This window comes from Lemur catta, chromosome 3 (assembly GCF_020740605.2).
Source record: "Lemur catta isolate mLemCat1 chromosome 3, mLemCat1.pri, whole genome shotgun sequence".
NCBI lineage: Eukaryota > Metazoa > Chordata > Mammalia > Primates > Lemuridae > Lemur > Lemur catta.
Window position 1 is genome coordinate 110,340,205 of NC_059130.1, and position 26,510 is coordinate 110,366,714.

General features: G+C 47.2%; 2 protein-coding genes across 4 annotated transcripts in view; both read left to right on the plus strand.

The window, feature by feature from the left end:
- The window catches only part of TCEA3 (transcription elongation factor A3), a 32,744-nt gene extending 24,756 nt beyond the window's left edge, over window positions 1-7,988 (plus strand). For both annotated transcript variants that reach the window (XM_045546049.1, XM_045546050.1), the window contains exons 8-11: window positions 15-169; window positions 3,425-3,571; window positions 5,281-5,352; window positions 7,886-7,988. In XM_045546049.1, the coding sequence (XP_045402005.1) occupies window positions 15-169; window positions 3,425-3,571; window positions 5,281-5,352; window positions 7,886-7,894 (383 nt within the window). In that variant the 3' untranslated portion in view covers window positions 7,895-7,988. The remainder of the gene's footprint in view (window positions 1-14; window positions 170-3,424; window positions 3,572-5,280; window positions 5,353-7,885) is intronic.
- A 7,938-nt stretch (window positions 7,989-15,926) lies between these two features.
- ZNF436 (zinc finger protein 436) lies at window positions 15,927-25,470 on the plus strand. 2 transcript variants are annotated; one of them, XM_045546052.1, is made up of 3 exons: window positions 15,927-16,811; window positions 18,992-19,118; window positions 22,242-25,470. In XM_045546052.1, exons 2-3 carry the CDS (start codon window positions 19,013-19,015, stop codon window positions 23,492-23,494), a joined length of 1,359 nt encoding a protein of 452 aa, XP_045402008.1. In that variant the 5' UTR covers window positions 15,927-16,811; window positions 18,992-19,012; the 3' UTR covers window positions 23,495-25,470. The 2 variants fall into 2 exon arrangements, with proteins under 2 accessions (XP_045402008.1, XP_045402007.1); XM_045546051.1 differs by lacking the exon at window positions 15,927-16,811 and adding an exon at window positions 17,670-18,188.
- The last annotated feature ends 1,040 nt before the right edge of the window (window positions 25,471-26,510 follow it).

The window sequence follows — 26,510 nt, forward strand, 5'->3', positions numbered from 1 at the left end:
CTTGACCATGTCACATATCTACCAAGAGCTCAAGAGCACGGACATGAAGTACCGGAACCGTGTGCGCAGCCGAATCAGCAACCTCAAGGACCCCAGGAACCCCGGCCTGAGGCGGAATGTGCTCAGCGGGGCCATCTCCGCGGGGCTCATCGCCAAGATGACGGCAGAGGTGAGGGGGGTCAGGGAGGGCAGGCCCCTCCCGCTTTGCCGCTTTGCCGGGTCTGAGAGGCAGCGGCTGTGACTCAGCAGACTGAGCCCCGGGGCTTTTCACCCAGAACCGTCCCAGCGTCCCCACGGTGCTCTGGACAGCAGGATCCCGAGCACAGCAATGGATACGGGTTAACTGTGCGGCGTGTATGATGTGTGGCATGTGTGTGGTGCATATGTGTGGTACATATACGTGTGTGCGATGTATAAAATGTGTGGCTCTGTGTGGTGTGTGTGTGTGGAGTGTGTAGGATGTGTGTGTGGCGTATGTCAGGGAGCGTGAGTATGTGTTACATAGTGTATATACATTTTTCTGAGGAGAGGATTCACTGCTTTCCTCAAATACCCCAACCAAACAACGAAGAGCCCGGGCTTTAGGGTAAAATGGGGACCTTGGCACAGCTGGGCCAGGGTTATCTGTCTGTCTAGTTTAAAGTATCTGATCTTTTTAGGCAAATAGCAGCATATGCCCAGAGTTATAAACTGCAGCTCTGCTTTACAGCGTGTCGTCGTCAGTTCAGGTTGCTAAACAAAAGCACCGCAGCCTGGGTGGCTTATAAACAATAGACGTTTATTTCTCAGTTCTATCGGCTGGACAGTCCAAGATCAAAGAGCTGTCAGATTTGGGGGTTAGTGTCTGGTGAGGGCCCACTTCCTCCTAGACGGCCACCTTCTCACTGTGCCCTCACGTGGTGGAAGCAGTGAGGGGTCTTTCTCAGGCCCTTATTAGAAGGGCACTAATTTCATGCCCATGGCCTAATCCCCTCCCAAAGACCTTATCTCCTGGGGTTAGGATTCCAACACACGAACACCAAGGAGACCTTCATCCTGGCTCACCTTTTGCCCCAGGCAGGAAGTTTCTATAAAAAGTACAGGACGGTTTTTGCTCCAGAAAGAAAAACCACAGCTGGGGATCGGGCTGCCCGCTGTGCTGGGGCTCAGGAGGCAGAAGGCAGCCCATGGGGAGAGGTGGATGGATGCCCCTCTGCATCTGTGTATCCTGACTCTCTTTTTATCTTTCCTTCTTCACCCTGACTCCTTCATCCTTCCCCCTTCTCTCTCTTCCTCCCTACCCAGACGTATCAGAGAATGGAGTAGGCTCTGAGATATTTGTTAGCACTGTTGAGTGGACATACCATCCGTCAGCCCCGTGAGGAGGGGGCTCTTGTCTGTTCACTGTCCACCCAGCGCTGACAGCTGTGCCTGGTGCGTCGCAGGGCTCAATAAGTGTGCATCGAGTTCACATCTGGTGTCCTTCCCTGACAGTTATACAACATGAACATCTGGGTCACCCCCTGCTCTCATTTCCCTCCTTTTTCACCATATTTTCTATATTCTTGCACTTACTCCATGTGTCTTTGATGCTGCCTCGTTCTAAGTGAAGCAGGGCAGAGATGGGTAAATGGATTGGTGTGTGAGTGGATAGATTTTTCTGTTCTGTCTCTTGGCTGGCACCCAAGACCCTCCTTCCACAATCTGACCTCTAGCCTCGTTCTCCTACACTCCTTAGCTTGAACCCACCCCAAATACTCTTCCCCAGACTTGCTATTCTTGTCCTGTGATCTTTTGCACCTGCTACTCTATTTGTCTGGAATGTGCCCTCCCCCTTGGGAACTCCTGTCTTTCAAGACTGGTTAAGGTATTAGCTTCCTCATGACCCACGCTAACCCCAAACACCTAGCCACCGTACTCTGTGCTTTCCCCAGCACCTGTGTGCCTCTGCTTTAGCGCGTCCTACCCTCTCTTGTTGTCCTGTGTAAATGCTTGTAAAATCGGGAGCAGGAACCAAATCTTCATATCCGAACCCTTTGGGCTCAGAGGCAGTGGTGTGCTAGAGCCTGCTCCCGCCAGCTCAAGAGAGATGATTACGTGTAGCTCTTCCCAACTTTGCATTCGGTTACATCACATCAGTAGCTTGAAATTGGCCATGGTGGGAGCATTCATACCATGAAAGTTGACAAATGCTACAGACCAGGCACCCCCACGGGCAAAGCCAGCTTACAGCACATCGTTGCAGTTAAAGGCTTTCAGTAAATTGGCATCCAATAAATTTTGGATGAATGAATACATTATGCTGTGGAAAAATCTCCCTACCCCCAAATTAAAGTCAGCTGCTTTTTATTTATATGGCCTTCAGTTGACTTGTTTTACTGTATACCCCTGCCATTGGTTAGGACCTAGCCCTTGAATTTAGCATGCTAGGACTTAAACATTAGCATACATCAGAATAACTTGGAGACACTAATAAAAATGCATATTCCTGCACCTGCCCTTAACCTTTCCCATTCATAAGAATCTGCATTTTCTCAAGAAATCTGATTATAATGCACGGTCAGCACTCTAAAATGATTTGACCTTTATGCCAACACTGTTTTCCACGGTTTAAGGAGTCAGGACAGACAGCAACAATTGAAATGTTTAGCCAGACCAAATCCTCATTTTAACGTTAGCTTCAGCCATCCTCCTCCCTGCCCACCAACCCTGAACTAGAGCTCTCTCCAGTTTGAGCGTCCCAGAGGCTTTAGGGGAGTCAAAGGGCCAGGGAGATGGAAGGGAAGGGCCTGGGTAATGCAGATACAGAATGTCCACAGCGAGCTGGTGGGAGGCAAGAGACTGTTCTGCAGGGACCCACAGATGTTCTGCAGTGCATGCTCACAGGTGAGCAGTCTGTGGGCCCAAGAGCTGCAGCGTTCTGCTGAGGTGGGGGTAGCAGCAGCAAGTCATGGATAGTTGAGACAAAGTTCCCACTAAGCAGATGGCTGGGCAGGGATCACAGCTCAAGTGGGCACTGGGTCAAGGCCAGTCTGGAAGGATAAGGGGAGCATCACAGATCAGGTGGGCAGTGGTCGTGCCAGCTCAAGCAGGAAGTTTCAGGCCAAGGTCTTGGCAGCAGGGTGAGCACCAGATCTGAAGGCGTGTGCACGGAGTGCTGACCCTGGGCGCAGGCTGTTGGCCTGCCGCTGTCCTGGATGTGCCTTACTCACCTGGGCCCAGCCAGAGCCCCCAGGTTTGACCTTCCAGCCATGGGTGGAATGAGGACTCTTCAGGTACAGCTTTCTCCCAGCTGGGGCAGGACCAGGACTCCAGGCCTCCCTCTAGCCCCTGGCACTCAATCCAGCATGTTCCTTCCTCCTCCGTTCAAGCTCTCTAGAAACCGGGTGTGGGGCAGGACCCCTGGGGCTCCCGAGCCCTGAAGGGCAGACTCCTTTCTCTCCAGGAAATGGCCAGTGATGAGCTGAGGGAACTGAGGAACGCCATGACCCAGGAGGCCATCCGTGAGCACCAGATGGCCAAGACTGGCGGCACCACCACTGACCTTTTCCAGTGCAGCAAATGCAAGAAGAAGAACTGCACCTACAACCAGGTATGGACGGTGTGATGGAGGGGGCCATAGGGGCATGGAGGTGGGGAACTGAGAGAATCTTGGGGAAGAGCTGGACGGAGAAAAGGGCTACAACTGCCCAGGCTGCAGAGAGAAGGGCAAGCCTTGGTACAGCAACCTGTGCACCTGTAGCTTCTAGAGAATGTTCTCCTGACTTTGGAATCACCCAGCTATGTGTCTGTGAGGCTTGGCCAGTGTGTTCCAGACTGCCCTGAAGCGGGACTAAGAAGAACCAGACTCACAGATCACAGAACTGCTGTAGAGTCACAGATGGTTGGAAGAAAACTTAGCCATGTGAAACCTAGCTCCCTCACTATACACACAGGGAAACTGAGGCCCAGGCAGGGGGTAGACGGGCTTTGCAGCTTTGCCCAAAGTGGCAGAGCAGGCCAGTGGCAGAGATAGTAACAAACCCAGATTCAGACCTTTCTGCCTGCAGCCCAGCTAACTCGGTCAGTAAAGCCTAAGGGGTTCGCCCTGAGTCCTAAGGGTGGAGACCACTGCCCTGGTACGGGGAGCCTCAGAAGCTATTGGGGCTCCTTCCCTTAAAAACAGATAATGGCCTCCTGTTCCCTGCAATTTTCAGAAAATTGCACATGGTATGTATGCCCCTGGAGCGCCAATATTCTTGGTTTCTAATTGTTGTCTAGTCATTCTAGAACTCTGTTCATTCCTTCATCTGCTTGCCAAGCAAGATTTATCAGGAGCAGCGGGGCTCTGTGGCTACAGCAGACATACAGGCTTGCCATGGTGGAGGCGTCCCTGGGAGAGTTCTGACTCAGGAATTCAGAGATGTTTGTGCAAGTTCCTGCTCTCTCCCAACCAAGCACGGTTCCACGTGGAGTGATGTGCTTCCTGTGCCCTGCCTTCTTCCCAAGTCAACCGCCCATAGCAAGTGTTCTCTCCCACAGAGAGCCCCACTGATACCCTTTCTCAGCTGTCACCACTTTCCAGCGACAAGGTTGTGTCTTCCTGGCAGGCTGCTGGGCTCACTCATTAGTGGAGGGTGGGAGTGGTCCTCCCACACCACAGATTCCCAGCTGCCAGCATTCGTAGCTGAATGTCAGCAAAGTAATGACTTGCTACATGTCATGGCCAACCAGGGCTGGCCTTGGACAATCAGAACAGCAACTGTTAAATGTGGACATGCCGGGGCTTTGCCGTCAGAAATCCAGTTCCTGCACCTGAATGATGGGGTGAAGGGGATGAGAAGCTAGGAAACACTTTATTAAGTAGTCCCTGTGATCCTCAAGTGCCTTTTCTTTCTGGGCCTCAGTTCTCGCACGTGTAAAACAAAGACCATGAACTGGATGATCTCTACGGATGCTTCCAGCTCACTCCAGTTCTGATAGTGAGTCTGTCCAGCAGGGTGTGTTCAGGGGTGAGTTAGAGAACACTTCCTGTAGAAGATGAGTTCTGAAGCACGAGAGATCAATTGCAAAGGATCAACAAGAGTGAAAGTGCAAAGGTCAAGTTAAGCCAGTGAGATACTGGGAGTGAGCTGGTGGACTGCCAGAGAGGAAAGTGTACATTACGACGGAGTTCTCAGTGATAAGCGAATTGCCAGGGTGGAGTGGGAATATCAGTGCCAACCTCTGGGATTCGGACCTACTCCTAAAGACAGCAGGAGCCATAGCAGGTGCTAGAGCAGGGGAATGATTTCATGAGTGGGTCTTCTCTCTCTCTCTCAGGTGCAAACAAGGAGCGCTGATGAGCCCATGACTACCTTTGTCTTATGCAATGAATGTGGCAATCGCTGGAAGGTCGGTGTGCCTCTATCTTTCCCCCTCCCCTGTCATCCACAGACCCTGCCCCGCATAAGGAGTAGTATACCCACAGCCCAGAAGAGGCCTCGTGCATGGGGGTGGGGGCTTGCCAGCCTGCACAGAGTAGGCCTGCAGAGCCACAGGCAGTGGTGGGTTGTTGTTGGGGAGGCGGGGAGAGAGTGTTTGTGCACGTTTTAATTTTGGAAGGGCACCAAACTGGTGTGGGGGCAGCAGCCCACATTTTGTCACAGTATGGGCGAGTCTGTCATTTCAGCACAGATGGAGTTGGCTTCCTGAGACCCACAGAGGGGAGGAAAAACAATAACACTCTTGCAATTGGACCACGCCTCTTTGCAAAGTGCTTTCACAGCTGGTATTTCCTTTGAACCTGGCCACAGCCAGGGATGAGAGACAGGAAGGCTGAACCTTGTCAGAGGGGAGTTGCCCCCTAATGCCACCAGGTCATCTAAGGCAGCTCTGGAAAAGCCTTATAAAGCCCAAGGTAATGGCCCAGCTCCTGCAAAGGCAGAGGTTTTGTTTTGGGGCATGGAGCCAAGAGTGTTCCTCCCTGCCAGGTCTTCTTCTGGTCATGTGATTTATGTCAGTTTCCAGTTGCCATCTGACTTGCACTTGCGCTGTGTGATATCTGGGCCACCAGGCAGGCTGCAGGTGCTCTACAAGTTCTAAGGTACATAGAAAGGACTCCAAGATCAAATGGAGAGCCCTGATTTCAGGTCCCATTCTGCCCTACTCACTGTGTGATTCTAAGCATGTCACTCACGTCCTTGAGCAAAAGGGTAATGATAATGCCTTTCTCCCAGGGTTGATGTGAGGATTATTACGTACGCACAAACGTTGCAAACAACTACAAGAACTATTCCTTTATATATATATACATATATATATTAGAGACAGGGTCTAGCTCTGTTGCCCAGGCTGGAGTACAGTGGTGCCACCATAACTCACTGCAGCTTTGAACTCTTGGGCTTAAGTGACCCTCCTGCCTTAGATGCCCAAGTAGCTAGGACTACAGGCATGCGCCACCACGCCAAGCTGCTTTTTAAAATGTTTTTGTAGAGATGGGGTCTTGCTATATTGCCCAGGCTGGTCTCGAACTCCTGGACTCAAGCAATCCTCCTGCCTCAGCCTCCCAAAGTTCTGGATTACAGGCGTGAGCCACTGCATCTGGCCCCCTTTTATAATATTATTCACACTTTTGGATGAGGAAATTGAGCTATAGAAATAGTTAAATAACAAGACAAAGTCAGAGTTTGGAGCACTGAAAGACAGTGTTCCAAATTCCTGATAAATTTATTTTTCATACTGAGGGCCTCAATAGCCCTTACTGGGATGGGACCACATTAGAACTGCCATATTTTTTAAGGTAAAAGCCAGATGATTATGTATTTTTTCTTCATTCACTTCTCAAGCACTTAGGGATTGGAGTCAGCATAGTGACCCAGTGGTTTAGAGCATGGGCTTTGGCACAGGTTCAAATCCTAGCTTTACCCCTTTCATAGTGACTTAGCTAAGTGACCTAAATGCACTAAGCCTGGGTTTCCTTATCTGTAAAATGGGGGTATTAATATCTAGCCCACAGAGCTGTTTTGAGGATTAGAGAAGGGGATACATGTAACGCATTAACAAGGCCTCTAACAGCTCATATGCCTTCTTTGTCAAATTAGCAAAAGATGTCCCTTCCTCCAGGCAGACATAGCCATGTGCCAGGGTACAAAGCAAACAGCATGGGCTGAGTTTCTGCCTCAACTTGCTCCTTGAGCTAGGCTCTTTTATGCAGTCAACAACTTGTACAACCATACAACAAAAGCCCTAAGCACAGACGTGCCTGATACATAAAAACCACTATTCCTACTATTTTCAGTGTGTTAGCTACTAGTATTTTGGGAGTTTGGGCAAGTCACTTAACTTCTCTGAGCTGCTTCCTTACCTGTAAAAATGAGACTGATACTAGTGCCTACTTCATAGGGTGATTGTAAGGATGAAATGGGTTAACACATGTTAATACTGCCCAGCACAGAGTAAATGCTCAATTAATGGTAGCTCTTGTGATTGTTACTGTCAGGACTGTCAGGGAAAGGACATTCTGCATGCTCTAAACCCTGCTTCTCCTCCCTCGTTCCTATTAGTTGGAGAGACAGGACTCAGCAGAGGTGGCAACTACACAGCTTCTGACATTTTCAGATAGTGACAGTTGCCATGTGGGAGACCTAAAGTCTAACCAAGTGATGAATATTAGTCACAGTGATGTTCTCAACCATAAATTGAGAGCCCACCACATTTCTAACATGATTACTATTCATTTATTACCTGATACCATTTGCAGGCGTGATGCTTGCATTTTACAGGTGAGTGATTTGGTCACCATCACACAGCTAATAATGGCAGAGCCGGAATCTGGACTCTGGCCTGTGTGGCTCCGGACCCCCTCTCCTTTTTCACATTCCCCCCACAGCCTCCTTGGATGATGCAGACAAACCTCTCACATTCTGTTGCCTTTTTGCTTCTGTAGTTCTGCTGACGGAACAGCCAGCACTGCCGTGAACACAGTGCAGGAGAACAAAGAGGAAGCATTACACTGTCTGAACTGAGAAAAAATAAAGACTAAAATGAAGAAAAATACTGAACTCTGAATGAGGTAGTAGGGATTAGAGGAAGAATTCTTCTGCAAATTAATAATCAGTCATTAATAACAATTGGCTATTGGGGGAGCCTAACTGGAGTACAATCCTAAGAATCTGTATGGACAAACCTCTTGTAGAAACACCTCAGAGCCCCGGACCTGAGGTGTCCTGTTTTTTGACAGTGGGCTGGCAGAACTTCGCTTGCAGTTCCTTCCCGCCCATCCCAAATCTCTCAGCCTTTTCTGAATTGACAAATACCAGATCAACACGGATCTTACCCCACCCCAACCCCAGAGTTGCACGTGCAGAACCGTTGATAAATGGTTTGGCTTCAGCAGATGTTACTTCTGTACCACGTAGAAATGTTTCTTCTCTACTCTTTGCTCATCTCTTCCCAAACTCTGCTAGTCCCTCTCCACAGCTGGCTATAGGGCCTTTGAGGACTCTAGGCTGGGTACTTCTGGGTGGGGCATGGAGCCTCTTGAGCTCAGGGGTTTTTTTTGTTTTGTTTTGTTTTCTCACACAGAGCCTTGCCTTGTTGCCCAGGCTAGAGTGCCATGGTGTCAACTCCTGGGCTCAAGTGATCTTCCTGCCTCAGCCTCCCTAGTAGCTGGGACTACAGGTGCACCCTACCACCATGCCCAGCTAATTTTTCTATTTCTCTCTCTCTCTATATATATATATTTTTTTTTTTTTTTTGAGAAAGAGTCTCACTTTGTTGCCCCAGCTAGAGTGAGTGCCGTGGCATCAGCCTAGCTCACAGCAACCTCAAACTCCTGGGCTTAAGTGATCCTACTGCCTCAGCCTCCCGAGTAGCTGGGACCACAGGCATGTGCCACCATGCCTGGCTAATTTTTTCTATAGATATTTTTAGTTGTCCAGATAATTTTTTATTTCTATTTTTAGTAGAGACAGGGTCTCGCTCAGGCTGGTCTCGAACTCCTGACCTTGAGCGATCCACCCGCCTCGGCCTCCCAGAGTGCTAGGATTGCAGGCATGAGCCACCATGCTCGGCCTGAATTCAGGCTTTCTGAGTGAAGATTATAGCAGTGCCCCCGACTTCCATGTCCCTATGTCCCCTTCCTGAGCCTCAGAATCTGCCCAGGCCCTAGCATTGTGTTCCTCACTGCTCCATCTGTGGCCTGTGCTTCAGAAGACATTTGCAGAACACAGGGACCTTGTCATGCTTCTCTCATGATGATACTGGCTTGCTTTTGATGCTAATAGGAACTTTAGGCAAAGCTGGAAACTTGGAAAAGCCGTAGGGCAGCAGTTGGGACAACTACAGCCCAAATTCTTGATACACCCTGGGCATGATCCACTCTGGAGTTGGTAACCATCCTCCTTCCACCCATCACATACCTTCTCCAGTAGATGAAGCCCATAAATAAACTAGGTACAGACATCTGCCACCATCTTCTACTTAACAGTTAGATTTGGGGTGAGTCCCTTGGAAAGATTGAAAATCCTCTCACAAATGACACAACACAGCTCATGGATGGGGGAACAGGGACTGGAACCGAGGTCTACTTCCTGTCACTGTGCTCGATGCCGTAAAAGATCAAGAGCTATTCACATGCTCAGCCCCTACCTTCTAGGAGGTCACAGCCTGGCAAGGAAAGAAACCATAGGCACAGACTCCACACCAGATGGGATGTGTGATACATGCCACATTTGAGGTACGAATACTACCCACAGAAGTGCAGGGGAATGTTGCTTAGGAACCCAGGTGCTTCTTAAACTGTAATATGTGTAGGAATCCCCTGGGGTTTGTGCGGAAATGCAGATTCTGATTCAGCGGGTCTGGGGTGGGGCCTGAGAGTTCTCATTTCTAACAAGCACGCAGGTGATGCCAATGCTCATGGTATGACCACGCTATGCGTAGTAAGGGCTTAGATATCCAGATCTTTCTCTGCATTACGTAGTCCTCCCTCCAAATGTCTAGAAACCAAAAGAAGAACAAACTAGAAACCACTGTCAATTAATGAGGTCAATAAAAGTTACTTTGGGGTGAGTTTTTTAAAGGTGGCACCCTGGGGCGATCTTCAGTAGTCTGAATATCTGTCATGTTCCCTGTGTCATAGGAAAAAAACGAAACTGGATCTCCACCCTCAATAACCTTACTGTTTACAAAAGAGATGAGTCAGATTAAACATCAAGAGAACAAGTCCACTCAAGTCTACACATCTATACAGTATACGTCTGTATTCACAAAAGGACACAAAACAGCATGAACAGGCTACAGACTGTTCGTCAGCAGGTGGCCATACCATGCCCACGAGCCTGCCTGTGTCCATACTGGATCCAATCCAATTCACGCTGTCCACAAGACAGACCGGCATTTTCAAATTTGCAAATCTGATCACGTTAGAGTCCCCCACTCTCCCATCCCCCATTAAAACCTTCCATTTCCCCTACTACTCTTGGCAGGGCCTCTGCCTCGCACCCACACTTTGTGCTGCAGCCACACTGCCCTCTGAGTCCTTCCGGGCATGCTGTGCTCCTTGTCACAGAGTGTCTCCACGTGCTGTTGGCTAGAACACATGGCTTAACCCCATCTCCTTCATATAAAAGATGAAGAGGGTGTGAGCTACAAGTGAATTAGCATTACCTTCTGCCACCCAGGAAGACTTCCTAGGGGAGGGGACATGGTTACCTTACAGGAAGAAAAAGACGATGTTAGGTGATGTAAAACAGGCAACATGCTCAGGATGGAGGCGAGGTCTCACTGGAACATTATGGCCAAAAGACTGGAAAATTTCAAAAGTCCATTCAAAATCCTATGATCAATTTACAAGATGTTTTCAAAAGGTTGCAGGAACCTAAAATACTATAGAGCTGTGGTCTGCAAACCTCGGGCTACAGACCAGTACCTGTCTGTGGCCTGTGACGAACTGGGCTGCACAGCAGGAGGTGAGCTGCAGGTGAGTGAACAAAGCTTCATGTGTATTTACAGCCACTCCCCATCACTCACATCACCGCATGAGCTCTGCCTCCTATCAGATCTACAGCGGCATTAGAGTCTCATAGGAGCACAAACCCTACTGTAAACTGCACATGCGAGGGATCTAGCTTGTGCGCTCCTAGGAGAACCTAATGCCTGATGATCTGAGATAGAGCTGAGGCGGTGATGCTGGCCCTGGGGAGTGGCTGCAAATATTATCATTAGCAGAGAGGTTTGACTGCACAATAAATGTAATGTGCTTGAATCATCCCGAAACCATCCCCCCCACCCCATTCCCCCGTCCATGGAAAAATTGTCTTCCATGAAACTGGTCCCTGGTGCCAAAAAGGTTGGGGACTGCTGCTACAGAGAATAAGTCTTTCTTAGTAATCTCATCCAGACTGCAAAATCTCTTGTCATGAGCTCCGCTTTTGCTTTGTCTCAAGACTTATGTTACCAAGTGACTATTTGGATATTCCTCCCAAGTACCCGCCCCCCAGGCCTCTCAGTGCAATCTGAAACTGACCTCACATCTTTTCTTTAAGTCACCTCTTCTGCCATTTCTATTTCTGTCAAGTCGTTCATTCCTTAGAACCATCTGTGACCCTGTTCCCTTGCCCTCTCTGCCGGTTACCAGTTGTACAGTCCCTCTCTTGGCTGACCCGTCTTTCCATTGCCATCACGGTCAACACGGCCTTTCAGGTTTTCTTTTTCACAGGACTGGCACAAAGGCCTCTACTGTTCTCCCAAGTCAAAGCACTCTCTCCCTACCTTCCCTCATCCACCCTGCTGGCTCTGAGAATCATTCTCCCAATCACCTTGAGCAGGATCCACCAGCTACCAAATAAAATTCAATTCCTTGGTTTGACTTTGAAAGCTCCATCTGCCCTCTGCCTTTTTTTTGAGGGGCCTGGAGGCTTTTATTTCTGTGCTCCACTGGGCTCTCGAGCTCTGCCTGGCTTGGCTTCAGTGGCTCATCTTGTGCTCCAGCCTCAGGAAGAGATTTGCCCTGCGTATGAATACCCAGTGAACTTTCCCACTGTGACTGCCTATTCTGCTTTCTTCTCCCCAGCCCGGTCCAAATCTTACCCATTCTTCAAGGCATCGCCTCACAAGCCCATCTTCTGTAAAGTCTCTGGTCCCCTGGCAGCATGAGATAGTTCCTCAGAACTCCCACGGCACTGTGAAACTGTCACAGCACACGTTGCATTCTACCATGATGAGGATGATCCCATTAATATTTCTTTGTATGTTTCAACATATGAATTTTGGGGAAATAAAAAAATAATAAAAAAAGAATTTAGAAAAAATATATATATTTCTTTTTATGACTGTGACAGTAATATCTATTAATCATTGAGCATTTACTAGCTGGGCATCTTGGGCACATTATATAACTTCTCCATGCTTCCATTTTTCTGTGTAAAATAGTGGTAATAATAGCTCCTAGCACAAAGGGTTGTTGTGAGGATTCAATTAGTTAATACAAACACAGCACTGAGAATCATGCCTGGCACATAGTGGCTGCTTAGTAAATGTTGGCTATTGTTATTACCAAGTATAGGGCAGCACTTTACATTGACCGTCTCAAATAGCCCTCTGACCCCATGAACTAGGTTACCATTATTATATTCTTTTTTTTAAATCGTAGTAAAATACACATAACATTAGCCATTTTTAAGTGCACAGTTCAGTAGGATTAATTACATTCACACTGTTGTGCAACTAATCCCCAGAGCTCTTTTCATTTTACAAACTGGACCTTTATATTCATTAAACAATTCATTTCTCCCTCCCCCAGGCCCTGGCAACCACTATTCTACTTTCTGTCTCTATGAATTTGTATTACTATAGTTTTACAGATCTAGAAAACCAAAGTTCAGAGAGTAATTCACTTCTAGGAGACAGAGCCTGGATTTGAACCCAAGACCTTGGTCATGTTCTGAGCCACTTTGAAATATGGCTTCATCTCACTCACAGAGCATCTGTGATGTGTTTTACCTCCACTCATAATAATGATGGCCACCATGTGCCAAGACCCTCCTCTGTGCCATTCTCACATTTAATCCTCACAGTAGCCTTGCAATCATTTGAAGGGTGGTGGTCTATTTCCCAGCCCAGGTCAGATACAGAATAGGGTTCAGTGTATATGGGTCTATTTGATATATTAAAGTAGGCAAAAAGTACTAAATAAGTTTGTTGTACATTTTTAATGCAATTGTCTACATTTTCGGAAAATATTGACTCTTTTTGGAGAAAACTAACAGAAATGCATGAGGTCATAAAGAGCCTCCCAGTCCTCTCCACTCCCCTCTTCTCCTGCAGAGTCAATCTGCTCTTCTCACCCCGGGCCAGCCCCCATCTGCACCTCCACCAGCTTTGCAGATCCGCAGCCAAAGGCAGAGACAAATGGGCAGGCAGGCAAGGGACATAAGAGAGTGTCCCTGCTCTGCTTCCTCCCCCTGCCGCTCCACCCCCACACTCTTCCCTCTAGCCATAACCAGTCCTAGCCATTCTGGAACTCACTCTGTCCTTTCACGCCTCCATGCCTTTGCACATGCTGAAGACTGGAATGCTTTCCCTCCTACCTTCTCTACCTCCAAGATTCCTACAGTGTTTGCAAGCCAGCTCAGATGTTACCTCCTCTGTGAAGCCTCCTCCCCTCCTCCCCAGCTAGGAGTCCTCCTCCTGGGTGTAGACTAGTTCACCCCTCACTATAGCATTTGGACTGCACATTTGTAAGTCAATGTGTCCCAGTCCCCAACTCCTTGTGCAGTGATGAGTCTTTATCACTGCTCCTAGCAGGGGTCAAGAGAAGCCCAGGTCCTCCAGAGGTGGTGGTTCACACCCAGCACTCTAAAAGGCCAAGGCAGGAGGATCGCATGAGGTCGGGAGAGACCAGCCTGAGGAAGAGCAAGACAACAGCTCTACAAAAAATAGAAAAATTAGCTGGGAGCAGTGGTGGACACTTGTAGTCCCAGCTGCTGGGGAGACTGAGGCAGAAGGATCGCTGAGTCCAGGAGTTTGAAGTTTCAGTGAGCTAGGCTGATGCCACTGCACACTATCCCTGGCAACAGAGAGAGACCCTGTCTCAAAAACAAAACAAAACAGAAAAACAAAAATCCAAGTGACCTGGGCTTCCCTTTTTTTTTTGAAACAGGGTCTTGCTCTGTTGCCCGGGCTAGAATGCAGTCACCATAGCTCACTGCAACCTCAAACTCCTGGGCTCAAGTGATCCTCCCAAATAGCTGGGACTACAGGCACAAGACACCATACCCGGCTGATTTTTCTATTTTTTTGTAGAGATAGGGTCTGGGTCTCGCTACGTTGCTCAGGTTGGTCTCAAACCCCTGACCTCAAGTGATCATTCTGCCTCAGCCTCCCAAAATGCTAGGATTACAGGCGTGAGCCACCACACCCAGCCCACTTTGATCTTTTAAGGTTCCCTGTCCATTTGAAAATGAAGACATGACAAAACAGTGTTACAAACATTAAGGCATATTTTAAAATGTTTAACAAAATTTAATGTTTCTGAAATTAAAAACACTATGACATAATTGAGCTGCTCACCAATGCCAGGATTTATTAAAATATAATAATTCACACTGCTCCACAGGTGCAGTGGTCTGGTAATCAAGCACAAGTTTAAGGATATACAGGAGGGTCTTTGATCAAATCGGCCAGTGGATCCAACGTAATGTATAACCTCATTTAGAGATACTGTCAAAAGCCTAAATTCAAGACCCTGGCCAAATGACTCTCCTGGCCCTTTCTCCAGTGATAGGCCGCACTGTAGTCTCTGCACACAGTAGGTGCTCACTGTTTGCTGAGTAATGTATATACAGCTTTCCAAGCTGGTTATTGAAAACCCACATACAGTAAGTATTCCTGAGAAACACTGAAGTCCTGAACAATGGGGCAGGAAGCCACCTCCTCTCTGAGTGACCCCAACCCTTAGAGTCCAGCTGAAGGTTGCAACAGGAAGTCCCTCAGCCACTGTCTTTCCTCCTCTTCCCCACTCCCCCCTTCCCCCCCAGGGGCTCCAGATGCAGTCAAGCTTTCCATCCGCTCTCAGCCTCTCCTCTCCTCCACCCTCTGGAGGGTCCCAGGTGAAGAAAGAGAAAAGCACTTACTCACAGAAGGAGGCAAGCAGCCAAGCTGAGCTTGGAGAGTCGTCCTGCCCACCCTCTCCCCGGCAGGCCTGGGGAATAAAAGAACAAGAGGACAAAGAAGGACTTAAAGTGCTGGAGTAAGGGGGGGTGAGGGTAGGCCTAAGAAAGTTTACAAAGCAATCTGCCATCGAAGGGATGAAAAGGAAGCCCTGCTGGGCTGAGCAGCTCAAGCCCACAGCACACCTTAGGCCCAGTTAGAAACCTGCAATTACTCAGCCGAAGTCTGAACTGACCTCCCTCCTCCTTTCTCCAAAGAGTTTGGTTATTAATCCCTGACCCAGAGGTTTCCCTGAGTGTGAGGCCTCAGCTTGCTGAGCTGTTGGCAGCCCCAAGTACCTCTGCTCTACTAGGCTCAACACACCCTGCACTTGAACCCACCAAATTGGCCCAGCTTCCAGTTCCATGTGAATTTCCAGCAGAAACACAATGTCAGGATAAGGTCACCCGCAGATCCTCACAGCTATTGAGCCACTATGATTGCCCAGACTTTCTTAGTTGTTGTACCCAAAGACCTTTCTGGAAGTTTCCCCACCACCAAAACCAGGATTAATAATAATAACAGGTATCATCTGAGTGCTCACTCTGTGTGGAGGGCTTTAATTCATTTCACTTAGTCCTCGTAACATCATTAGGCATGATTACCCCCATTTTACAGAAAGAGAGAAATTCAGTGAGAGACGCAGTGACATTCCAAAGGAACACAGCCTGGATCCAACCCAAGTCTTTCTGACCTTGATCTCCACACTCTTTCCACTAGGGATACTGCCTCTTGGGAATCCTCTAGGATCCCATTTTATGTGGTGCCCAGATCAATTTTAGATGGGGTAGGATAGTACAATTCTGTGGCATCTAAAAAATTCCTAGACCCACAGTTGGAGGTGAGAAGAGTAGGAGTGGGAGAATCTATATTATAGCTTGGTAGGGTCTTACTAGTTCTTTTTAGACACTCGAGTAATTTAACCATAAATAACTGGGCACTGGGAACAGGACACTCACTAATAAGAGCATGGCCTGGAGTCATGTTTGAAAAAAAATTTCAAGTCCCTCAGTGGGTGGATGTATCTGCAAAACAAAAGAAAATCCCCTTTCCTAGCCCAGGCAGACAAGTCTCCTGTACAGTTAGAGACAACAGGCTTCCGGGCACGTAGCCAAGGTTCTGGGGATATTTATAACTTGAAGAGGGTGGGAGTCCCTAATAAGCTGTTATATTCTTTTTCCATCACTTCCCTCTCCAAGGCTGCAGCAAGCTCGGAGCTCTTCCCCACGCAGAATGCCTGCTTTCCCTAGCGCTCGACTTCCATTGTCTGATTCCCTCATCCTGGCTGGGGAAAGGGAAGGCTGCAAGTCCTTCCGTTCCGAGGAACTCCAGCTGAATGCAGCTTAGTCGCTGGTGGTGTTTCTTGGGCAGCCGCTGTGGTCTCAGGGATCTGCCTATGAGCCCGTGGTTTCTCTGAGCTGCCTGAGTCTGGAGTCTCAGGAATCTGTGCGTCTTTGGTATCAGACTACGATCTCCGGGTTTCGCCTGCAAGTCTACGCATTCGAGATCTACCTGCGGGTCTGAGATCGCCGGGATCTACCAGTAATCTCTAGACTCTTTCTCAACGCCAGGTCTTAAAAGAACTCTGCGGCTTTGGGATCTGTCTGAGGCCTCTCAGATCTTGGAGCCGGCGATCTAGCGGATCTTTTGCGGGCCAAGAGGTAAGTCTGTTCGTCCCTAACTCGGGCTGTCGGCTTCCGACCTCCACCGGACAGGGGCTGCTAACATCCTGAGGGCCCGCCTGGAGCAGGCCCTCAGAGGCCCAGGGTCCCTTCCAAGCGGGAGGTCGCCAGGAACCCTTCTAGCGGACAAGCCCTCGGGGATGACGAGGACGGCCCGCCCCCGCCGTGGGGCCCGGCTATCTCCTCCGTACACGCCCTATCCCCCACCCTGCTTCTGATTTCCCTCAGAGCTTTTGCTTCCCCTCGGCTGGGCGCAACTCGGTCCGCCTCTCAAGGGGCGCCCTCCTTAGAAGGACGCGGTCATACGCCCCTACGGGGTTAGCAGCCACGGAGCCGAGACTGCGGGCCCAGCCGCGTACCGCACTCGCCGGCCGGGCGGCGCCAGACCCCCGAGAGCCCGGTTGCGCGCGGCGGCCGGCGCCGCGGGCGCTGCTGGGAGATGTAGTGCGGAGGCGGGGCCCAAAGTTCCAACGCGGCCTCGGAGTCGCCCCTGGGGAGTGGGCGGCTGCCGCTCTCCGCTCCGACCTGAGCTGTCAACTCGGGGCTAATCCTAGCGGAGCCCAACACAGGCCACCGCCTAAACTAGGCCTGACATCGCGGATACTAAGGTCCGACTGAAGAGAAGCTTCTAGGGACGTGAGAAGCAGGGCAACCTCCCTGGCTTAAGCGGACCGTGGGCTCCACGAGGAGAAAGCGAGAGATACTCCGCCCTGGCAAGAAGGACGCGCTTCCCTCTTCGCCCTTTTGTTCTTTTTCCCTCCTTGGCGCTTGGCCGCTGACTGGCTTTTGTACGCCCGAATGGAACTCCAACTCCCGGCAGGCCGCGGGGGCGGGCGCAGGCGCAGTAGAGGAGCCCGGCCACGCTGCAGGAGGTGGGCCTAGTGTTCGGCTTCTAATTGGCAGAGGCTTTGCGAGCCTCGCTTGCTGACTGGCTGGGGCAGCTGCCGGAAAGGACGAGCCTCGAGATGGAAGAGCGGAGGCGTTCTGTGGGCTGGGCTGAGAGCCTCCTCCCTGAGACAGCGTCTGCCTGACCCCTGGCCCGGGAGGGACCCAGCCAGGGGGCTGTCCTAGTGGTTTTCGGCAGTGCCTCCACCCCGTGGTGGCGGAAACACAGAGGGCGGGTCGAGATCGCGGGTCAGGGAGGAGAGTGACCCGGCCCCGGTCCAGGGCCCTCCCTGCCCGCCTTGCTGCCAGAACTCCAGCCCTGGGGAGTGGGCAGGGCCTGTTTTCGGTGCCTCACGCCCTGCTTTTCGCCTCCTTCAGTGCTGTCTGCTAGCTGCTTTTCCTGCTCTCTCTCCCGGGAGGCGAACCCTTGTGCCCGAGATGGCAGCCACCCTGCTCATGGCTGGGTCCCAGGTAAGCCGGGGGTGGCTTCTCGGACCTTGCCTCTGCTTACCCACCTCATCTGGCGTTTCACTGCTCTGCAAACCCCTGTAGGAAATTCCCTGGGATTAGTAATTCGCTCGCTTCGGTTTTCTGTCTCCAGAGGCCTGGTATCAGGCCAGTATAGCGACATGCAAGCATATATTGAACACATGTGGTATACCTTGAAATACTAGGGAGATAAAAGATGGATGAGACTGGCGCTACCCGCCTTGTCACAATCTGTAGGGAAAAAGACACATCCGGTTAACCGTGACACAACGTGATAAGTGCTCTATTTGCCTTAGGAACAAAGTACTGTAGTGTGGGAACCAAGAAGTGGGAGTGATTAAGTCTATCTGGGGCATCCGAGGGAGGAGTGGAACGGAACAGAAGGTTGGGGGGCACTGAAGAACAGTTGGTACTGAAGCAGGACCATAAAGAATAGTGGAATTTCACTAGTCTGAGAAAGATATTCCAGGAAAAGAGGAACATTGTGAAGCAAGGTATGGGGCGATGTAAGTGCTACATGTGTTCTGAGAAACGTGGCTAGATATAAGGCTCCCCGAGTGGGGCAAGGATAGCTGGCCATGAGACCAGAGCAATCAGCTTAGAAATTATTCCCTTCTTTACCACATCTGTTGTTCGCTTGTTTATTTCTTCTTTGCGCTCTACAGATCAAACTTAGTATCTTTTGCCTCCTCAACATTTCTAATCATGCCTCTAATTTCAAGAAGAAAACCTGGTAGTAACCTCCTAGATACACCAAGTATTGAGGAAGCATTGTGTGATTTCAGGCACCTGTGACATTTGAAGATATGGCCATGTATCTCACCCGGGAAGAATGGAGACCTCTGGACCCTACACAAAGGGACCTTTACAGGGATGTTATGCAAGAGAATTATGGAAATGTTGTCTCATTAGGTAAGTAAGGATTCTACCTTTCTTTGTCCCCACGTTTTTGAGACTGTGTCAAAATGGCTTTGCTCTTTCAACACAGCCTAATTGTCTGATTTTTAAAGCACTTAATTGGATATTGGCTTAAGTCGAGTCATAAGGCAAATCTTTGAATGTGGGAACATCCAGGTTATATTGTCTAAAAAGGAAAAAAAATGTTTCTGAACATTGTAGAAACACTCAGATTTCTTGTACCCTGAGTCATTTGCCATTCTCCAGCCTGTTTGTACAGATCACTGACCAAACAGGTCTGACATAATGGTGCTTGCCAGGATATAAATGCCCCTGTAAATGGTGCTTTTACTGTAAGACACTAGACAATGAGGGGGTTCTGACCTAGGTTATTGGGAAGGCAAAAACTACCTTTTGGGATTTGTTTTCCTTCTGCCTTACGTTCTTTAACTGAGTGGGTTGTTGTCTAGAGATGTTTCATGATCATAGATTTCAAGCGTATAAACTGTTGCTCCAGAATCACAAAATCTGTAAGAACTGCTAATTATCTTTCATGGTCTGCAAACCTGTCTTCTCTCTTAGCTATCCTTTCGTCAGGGTATAACTAGAATAAACAGTATATTCTTGAACTGAACAGTATTTTGACTTACTTTGTCTCCTGTTAAGACTTGACAGACCTTAGCAAGCATGTATGGTTCACTAGGTCATCTGCCATTCATTTGGACTAATCCTTTTTTTGAAATCCTTATTCCCATAGCTTTTCCCAGAACAAAAGGTGACTCTGAGGGCTTTCCTTTTTAACTTGGACTTTCTCAGATGTCCCAAGTTTCTTGAATCCTCTCTTTAGAAAAGCAACCATAAATAGTTACCTACCCAGATCTATTGGAGTCTATAACCCAAATATTCCACTTAATCCAACAAAAACAAAAAATGTGAATCTTTAAAAAATGTAAGCCAGACGTAGTGGCTCACGCTCGTAGTCTTAGCATTTTGGGAGTCTGAGACAGGAGGATCGCTTGAGCCCAAGAATTCGAGGCTGCAATGAGCTTTGATCAAGCCACTGCACTCCTCAGCCAGGGTGACAGAGAAAAACAATGTCTCAAAAAATAAAAAAAGTAAATTTATATTTCTATAGCCTAGCCCAAAGAGTAGTTGTTAGAAGGATAGAAGCACCAAAAAACTGGTTTCTTGCCCAAATAAGTTTAGAAGTGGGTTAAATAATGTTTACAGGCTGAGTGCAGTTGCTCACGCCTGTAACCCCAGCACTTTGGGAGGATTGCTTGATGCCAGGAGTTTGAGACTAGCCTGGGCAACATCACAAGATCCTGTCTCTACAAAAAATACAAAAAGTTAGCTAGGTATAGTAGTGTGAGCCTGTAGCCCCAGCTACTCAGGAGCCTGAGGCCTCTTAAAAAAAATAAATAAATTCACCACTGCCTTTGAAAAGGGGATTATCACCCCCATTTTATGGATGAACAATCTTCTGAGGCTCAAAAACACAAGAGCGACCTAGTACTACTACTTATTGGGTGCCAGGTACTGCCTTCAGGAGCACTTTCTATATGATATAGATGACACAATGAGACCCTGTCTTATAAATAAATACACACACACATACATACATACATACATATAGGTTTATAAGGCTTCTTTATCTCAAGATTACTTGGAACCTTTAATATGTTATCAGGCATTGTAGATTTCTAAATAGAGGATATCATATGTGCCATTTACAAACTAGTTTATCCATGGACCTTTTTCTCCCAACATATCTACTAACCCTTCTGAAGAGTGTGTTAAGAATTAAGAAACACAATTTGAAAAAAATGCAGTGTCTGGTATAAAGTTCTTTTTCTTGGTGTTGTTGCCTGGGCCAGAGTGTGGTGGCATCATCGTAGCTCACTGCAACCTCAAACTCCTGGGCTCAAGTGATCCTCTTGCCTCAGCCTCTGGAGTAGCTGGGATTACAGGCTCACACTACAGGCCTGTGCCACCACGTCTAGCTAATTTTTCTATTTTTTGTAGAGACAGGGTCTTGCTATGTTGTTTAGGCTGGTCTCGAACTCCTGGCCTCAAGCAATCCTCCCACTTTGCCCTCCCAAAATGCTGGGATTACAGGTGTGAGCCACTATACCCAGCCTGGTATAAAGTTCTTGTAGACAGTGTTGTATATTTTGATTTTCATTTGAAGACTGCATATGAAATAAACTTAGTCAATGCCAAAAATGATCTGAGCCAGACATCTTTTTTGCCTTCTCCAACCTTCCTAACCCTATTTTCATTAAAAAGCTACTGGAAAGTAACAGGTGACATTGGGCAGTCACTTTTTGTATCAACTAAGACATAACATAGATAGATAAAAATTAATTTTTCTCTATACTAACATGGTAGGTTCTTAGTACATATTTTATAATTCTAATGATGAAGGCTTGACAAGTTAGAAAAATACACTCACAGATAAAATACCTAATTGGCTTTTACAGGTTCTAATTTAGAATCTCATTTTTTCCATTTCAGTTCAAGAGTATATATATTTTTCTTGAAGAACCATAACTATGGTGATGCAGAGCATGAATTTTTTTTTATCAACAGACCTCTTTGTATCCTGGCTCTGCCATTTACTATTATGGCTTTGGGCAAGTTACTTCACTTGTCTGGGTCTTGGATTTCTCGTTCATAAAATAAAGATCATCATAAGGCCTGACTCTCAGGATGGTTGTGACAATGAATGAAATAATTCATGTAAAGAATTTAGGGGCCAGGCATGGTGGCTTATGCCTGTAATCTCACCATTTGGGGAGGCTTAGGTGGGAGGATTGCTTGAGGCCAGGAGTTTGTGACTGGCCTGGGTGATATTGGGTGATATGGTGAGATCATGTCTATGCAAACAAACAATAACTAGTTGGGTGTATGGTGCACACCTATAGTCCCCGCTACTCTGGAGGCTGAGGTAGGAGGATCACTTAAGCCCAGGAGTTCGAAGCAGCAGTGAGCTATCATCACGCCATTGAACTCCAGCCTGAGTGCTAGAGTGAGGCCCTGTATCTTTAAAAAAACAAAGAATTTAGTATAATCCCTGGCACACAGTAGATAATTTTTGTGTGCATTTCATGTCTTATTATTTACCTTTTATTATAGATTTTGAGATCAGGAGTGAAAACGAGGTGAATCCAAAGCAAGAGATGAGTGAAGATGTAGAATTTGGGACCACATCTGAAAGACCTGTTGGGAATGCTGAGGAAAATACTGAAAGTGAAGAGGCCTTTGAAAGTGGAGATAGGTCAGAAAGACAGTGGGGAGATTTAACAGCAGAAGAGTGGGTAAGCTATCCTCTCCAACAAGTCACTGATCTGCTTGTCCACAAAGAAGTCCACACAGGCATCCGATATCATATATGTTCTCATTGTGGAAAGGCCTTCAGTCAGATCTCAGACCTTAATCGACATCAGAAGACCCATACTGGGGACAGACCCTATAAATGTTATGAATGTGGAAAGGGCTTCAGTCGTAGCTCACACCTTATCCAGCATCAAAGAACACACACTGGAGAGAGGCCCTATGACTGCAATGAATGTGGGAAAAGTTTTGGAAGAAGTTCTCATCTCATTCAGCATCAGACAATCCATACTGGAGAGAAGCCTCACAAATGTAATGAGTGTGGAAAAAGTTTCTGCCGGCTCTCTCACCTAATTCAGCACCAAAGGACCCACAGTGGGGAGAAACCCTATGAGTGTGAGGAGTGTGGGAAAAGCTTCAGCCGGAGCTCTCACCTAGCTCAGCACCAGAGGACCCACACAGGTGAGAAGCCTTATGAGTGTAACGAATGTGGCCGAGGCTTCAGTGAGAGATCTGATCTCATCAAACACTATCGAGTCCACACAGGGGAGAGGCCCTACAAGTGTGACGAGTGCGGGAAGAATTTCAGTCAGAACTCTGACCTTGTGCGTCATCGCAGAGCCCACACGGGAGAAAAGCCATACCACTGTAATGAATGTGGGGAGAATTTCAGCCGCATCTCACACCTGGTTCAGCACCAGAGAACCCACACTGGAGAGAAGCCATACGAATGCAACGCTTGTGGGAAAAGCTTCAGCCGGAGCTCTCATCTCATCACACACCAGAAAATTCACACTGGAGAGAAGCCTTATGAGTGCAATGAGTGTTGGCGAAGCTTTGGTGAAAGGTCAGATCTAATTAAACACCAGAGAACCCACACAGGAGAGAAGCCCTATGAGTGTGTGCAGTGTGGAAAAGGTTTCACCCAGAGCTCTAACCTCATCACACATCAAAGAGTTCATACGGGAGAGAAGCCTTATGAATGTACCGAATGTGAGAAGAGTTTCAGCCGGAGCTCAGCTCTTATTAAACATAAGAGAGTTCATACCGACTAAGTCCTGTAATTATAATACTAAGAAGTGATTCATTTGAAGACCCAATTTTATTTGATATCAATGGGCTGCCTCAAGACTGAGCTGCTTTTATCATACTCACTTTCCTAGTTGTGGGCCACAATTTAAAACATCAAAGAAGACAAGCCATTTGAAATTCCGACCCACAGCTTTGGGAACATTATCCCCTTCTCCAAAATAGTGATTTTTATTCACTGAATGGATTACTTCACCAAAAGCAGCCCCACAAGGAAATCTGAAGACCAAGGGACAAATGCTGGTGAATTCCCAGGCCTGGAAATGGAGTAAATTTTAAAAGTTTTTTCTCCCATCCTTGGCCCAAAGAACTGTGCTAGGGGAAACGTGGGACCATAATGGGGTGGTCATTGCTACTTTGGAAAAAGGCAACTAGAGACTTGGCCTGAATTGCCACGCCTATTCACACACCATAGCAGTTGGGTATACACATCTTCCCCTCCAAAGGGCTTTTTCCTTGAGTTGCTTATGCGTTTGTATCTTTTCATCTTCCTGAGAGCAGGATTCTGCACAATGAAGGCAATGATTATAACTTTTCTCCTTCTCATTGTTTCCAATTAACTTGTTTAAAGCTTGCATCTTTGTGAAAGCTAACTGAAGATACGGTTTGAAAGGAAAAATGAGACATAGGTTTGGGACCAAGGACCCATCAATGTGATGACTTTAGCAAAAGATGCCCACTGTTATTATTGCCATTAGTCAGATTTATAAATTTTCTTCGGGGATCTCTATAGGGAACATTGTAGTGAAAATATCTTCAAGGAAAGATAGGACCATAAATGATGGTGGAGTATAAGGAGCAAACTGACTCCTTCAGGGAAGGAAGCACAGTCTCTTCCCAAAGAACGCAGGTCATTTCTGTCTTTCCCCTCTAATCTTTAAGATCAGTTCGTCCTATCCTGCTAACTCTAGGATTTAATAAGGGCCACATCCCAGTGTTTATCTTAGCTTGCATCAGGGCATGTGTATGTACAGTGAAATGTGTATTCCTGTGGTTTTTCTAATAGCAGAAACTGAATTCACATAGAATTAGCATGTTCTTGGGTGATACAGATCAAGTGACAGAATTACAGATATAACTCCAATGTGAGAAATGTCCTTTTTTATTCTTTATGGAAAAAAAATTAAGCACTAGTGCTCTAGTGTGCACTCTCCTGTAAGGTCTGTCTTTGTACAGAACTAAGCACTTGTTTGTATGTGTTCGTCAATTGTGGGAGGTAATGACTGGACAAATAGGTTGATTGTCCTGTTCTCAGACTGAAATATCTTCTATGGCAAGGAAGAACTCTTCGGCTTACTCAGAAGGAATTAATAAACCTAGGTAGGAATGTATTTGCATTCTCCCAGCCTACAGATACAAGTGGTTAAAAATAAGAGTTGACCCAATTTAAGCCCAGTAGCGTCAGTTCTCCTTATCTCAACCAGAGTAGGAATTAAGAAATATCCCAAATGTTGATGCTTATCCAAGCGTGTGGGGGTGGAGGGAATTGGTGCCCCGGAGATGGGACTGGAGTAAGGAATATTTTTTCTTTTGAGCGTGCCTCAGTTTATTTCTACTGTGCTTTATTGTGAATGTTGTAACATTTGAAAAATGCTTTTGCCATAGCTCTTTGGGACTTGCCAGTGGTCTCTCTTGGGTAGTGTACTCACAGAGTTACTGTGACCCACAGTTGTGTGGGACTACATCGCTTGCAAATGACACAACCTCGGAAGTAACAATGAAAAACCACTCCACCAAGGGAGTTTCTTTATGTTGCCACTCCTATTTAAGTACAGACTCGGACAGGGAGCATGTTTTTTGTTCTACACAAAATCTAGCAAATTGTGGGTATTCATATTTTAATTGTTGGGTGATGCATATGTTCTTGGTAACTAAACTCAAATATGTCTTTACCTGTATCAGTGTTGCTGATGGTTTTAATAAATATGAAAGTTCTCCTGTTGCTTCTGTGAGCCACTATGGGTATCAGCTTGGGAGTGGCCAGAGAAGACAGCATCTTCATGACCTAACTGCATTTCACCCCCTTTTCTTTCCCTATTCTTCTTTTCCCATCCCACCCTGTTCTTGCTGCTGCTTTTGGCTTCTTAGAAGTGAAGGGTTCTAAGTGCCCAGCCATGTCTCTATACATGTACAGTGCAGCTGGGAAGTTCAGAGGGCCAGAGCCACACCAGCTCTGTCTCCTCTCTTTCTGCCAATTGCCACCCATTTGCTGTGTTGAACTTTGTGTAGAGGTTGTGTATCAGACTCTCTTCAGTAATGCTTTTTGCATGCCTTCTGCTCCCAAGTCCCTGGCTGCTTCTGCACTTGCCGTGAACACTTTGTGCCTGTTTTCTATGGTTGTGGAGAGTGAATGAACAAGTAAACATGTAGAACATATGGTATTGGTCACAGTTATCCTAGTGTTTATCTACATCTGTATTATTCTAACAATATTCTATAATTAAAAATATAATTTTTAAAATCAAAGAAACCTGAGAATTATTTTAATAATCCAGCAGTGATTCATAGAATGGCTTTTCATCCAATTCGTTAAAATTGAGCATGATTGTCTTTACACTGATGCATTTTGTACAGATGTACAGATCTTTTATATAGATGTTCTTGTAGAAATTTGGGAGTATGGTGTCTTGAGCCCTCTAGATACTGCCATGTCTTGGGAAGATGCAAAAACCTGGACAGTTTCCTATGAAGGTTTTACTGGTGGTGAAAGCAACATGGAAATATTTTGTATGGGTGACTCATTAGCTTTGGAGAAGGAAAAAAACCCAACACATTCAAAAGGAAAAATGAGAAGGCCTGTTGCCTTAAGAGATATCTTGACGTATCTATTAAGAATAAAACTATTTTTACTAAACTTGGATTGTGTTCCCAGAACAGAGATACCTCTTAGAAACAGTCAAAGACTCTATTCTTAATATAGTTGCACAGTCTGCCCAAGGCAGTGATTATGTATTGCCAGGGTGTGGCCACAATTTTCAATTC

What these genes read in the sequence shown, in the direction of transcription:
- ZNF436 (XM_045546051.1), top strand. Translation starts at nt 18,156, where the DNA reads ATGGCAGCCACCCTGCTCATGGCTGGGTCCCAG. An exon ending in TGCTCATGGCTGGGTCCCAG is followed by an intron (nt 18,189 to 18,991) that starts GTAAGCCGGGGG and finishes GTGTGATTTCAG; the next exon opens with GCACCTGTGACATTTGAAGA. An exon ending in TGGAAATGTTGTCTCATTAG is followed by an intron (nt 19,119 to 22,241) that starts GTAAGTAAGGAT and finishes CTTTTATTATAG; the next exon opens with ATTTTGAGATCAGGAGTGAA.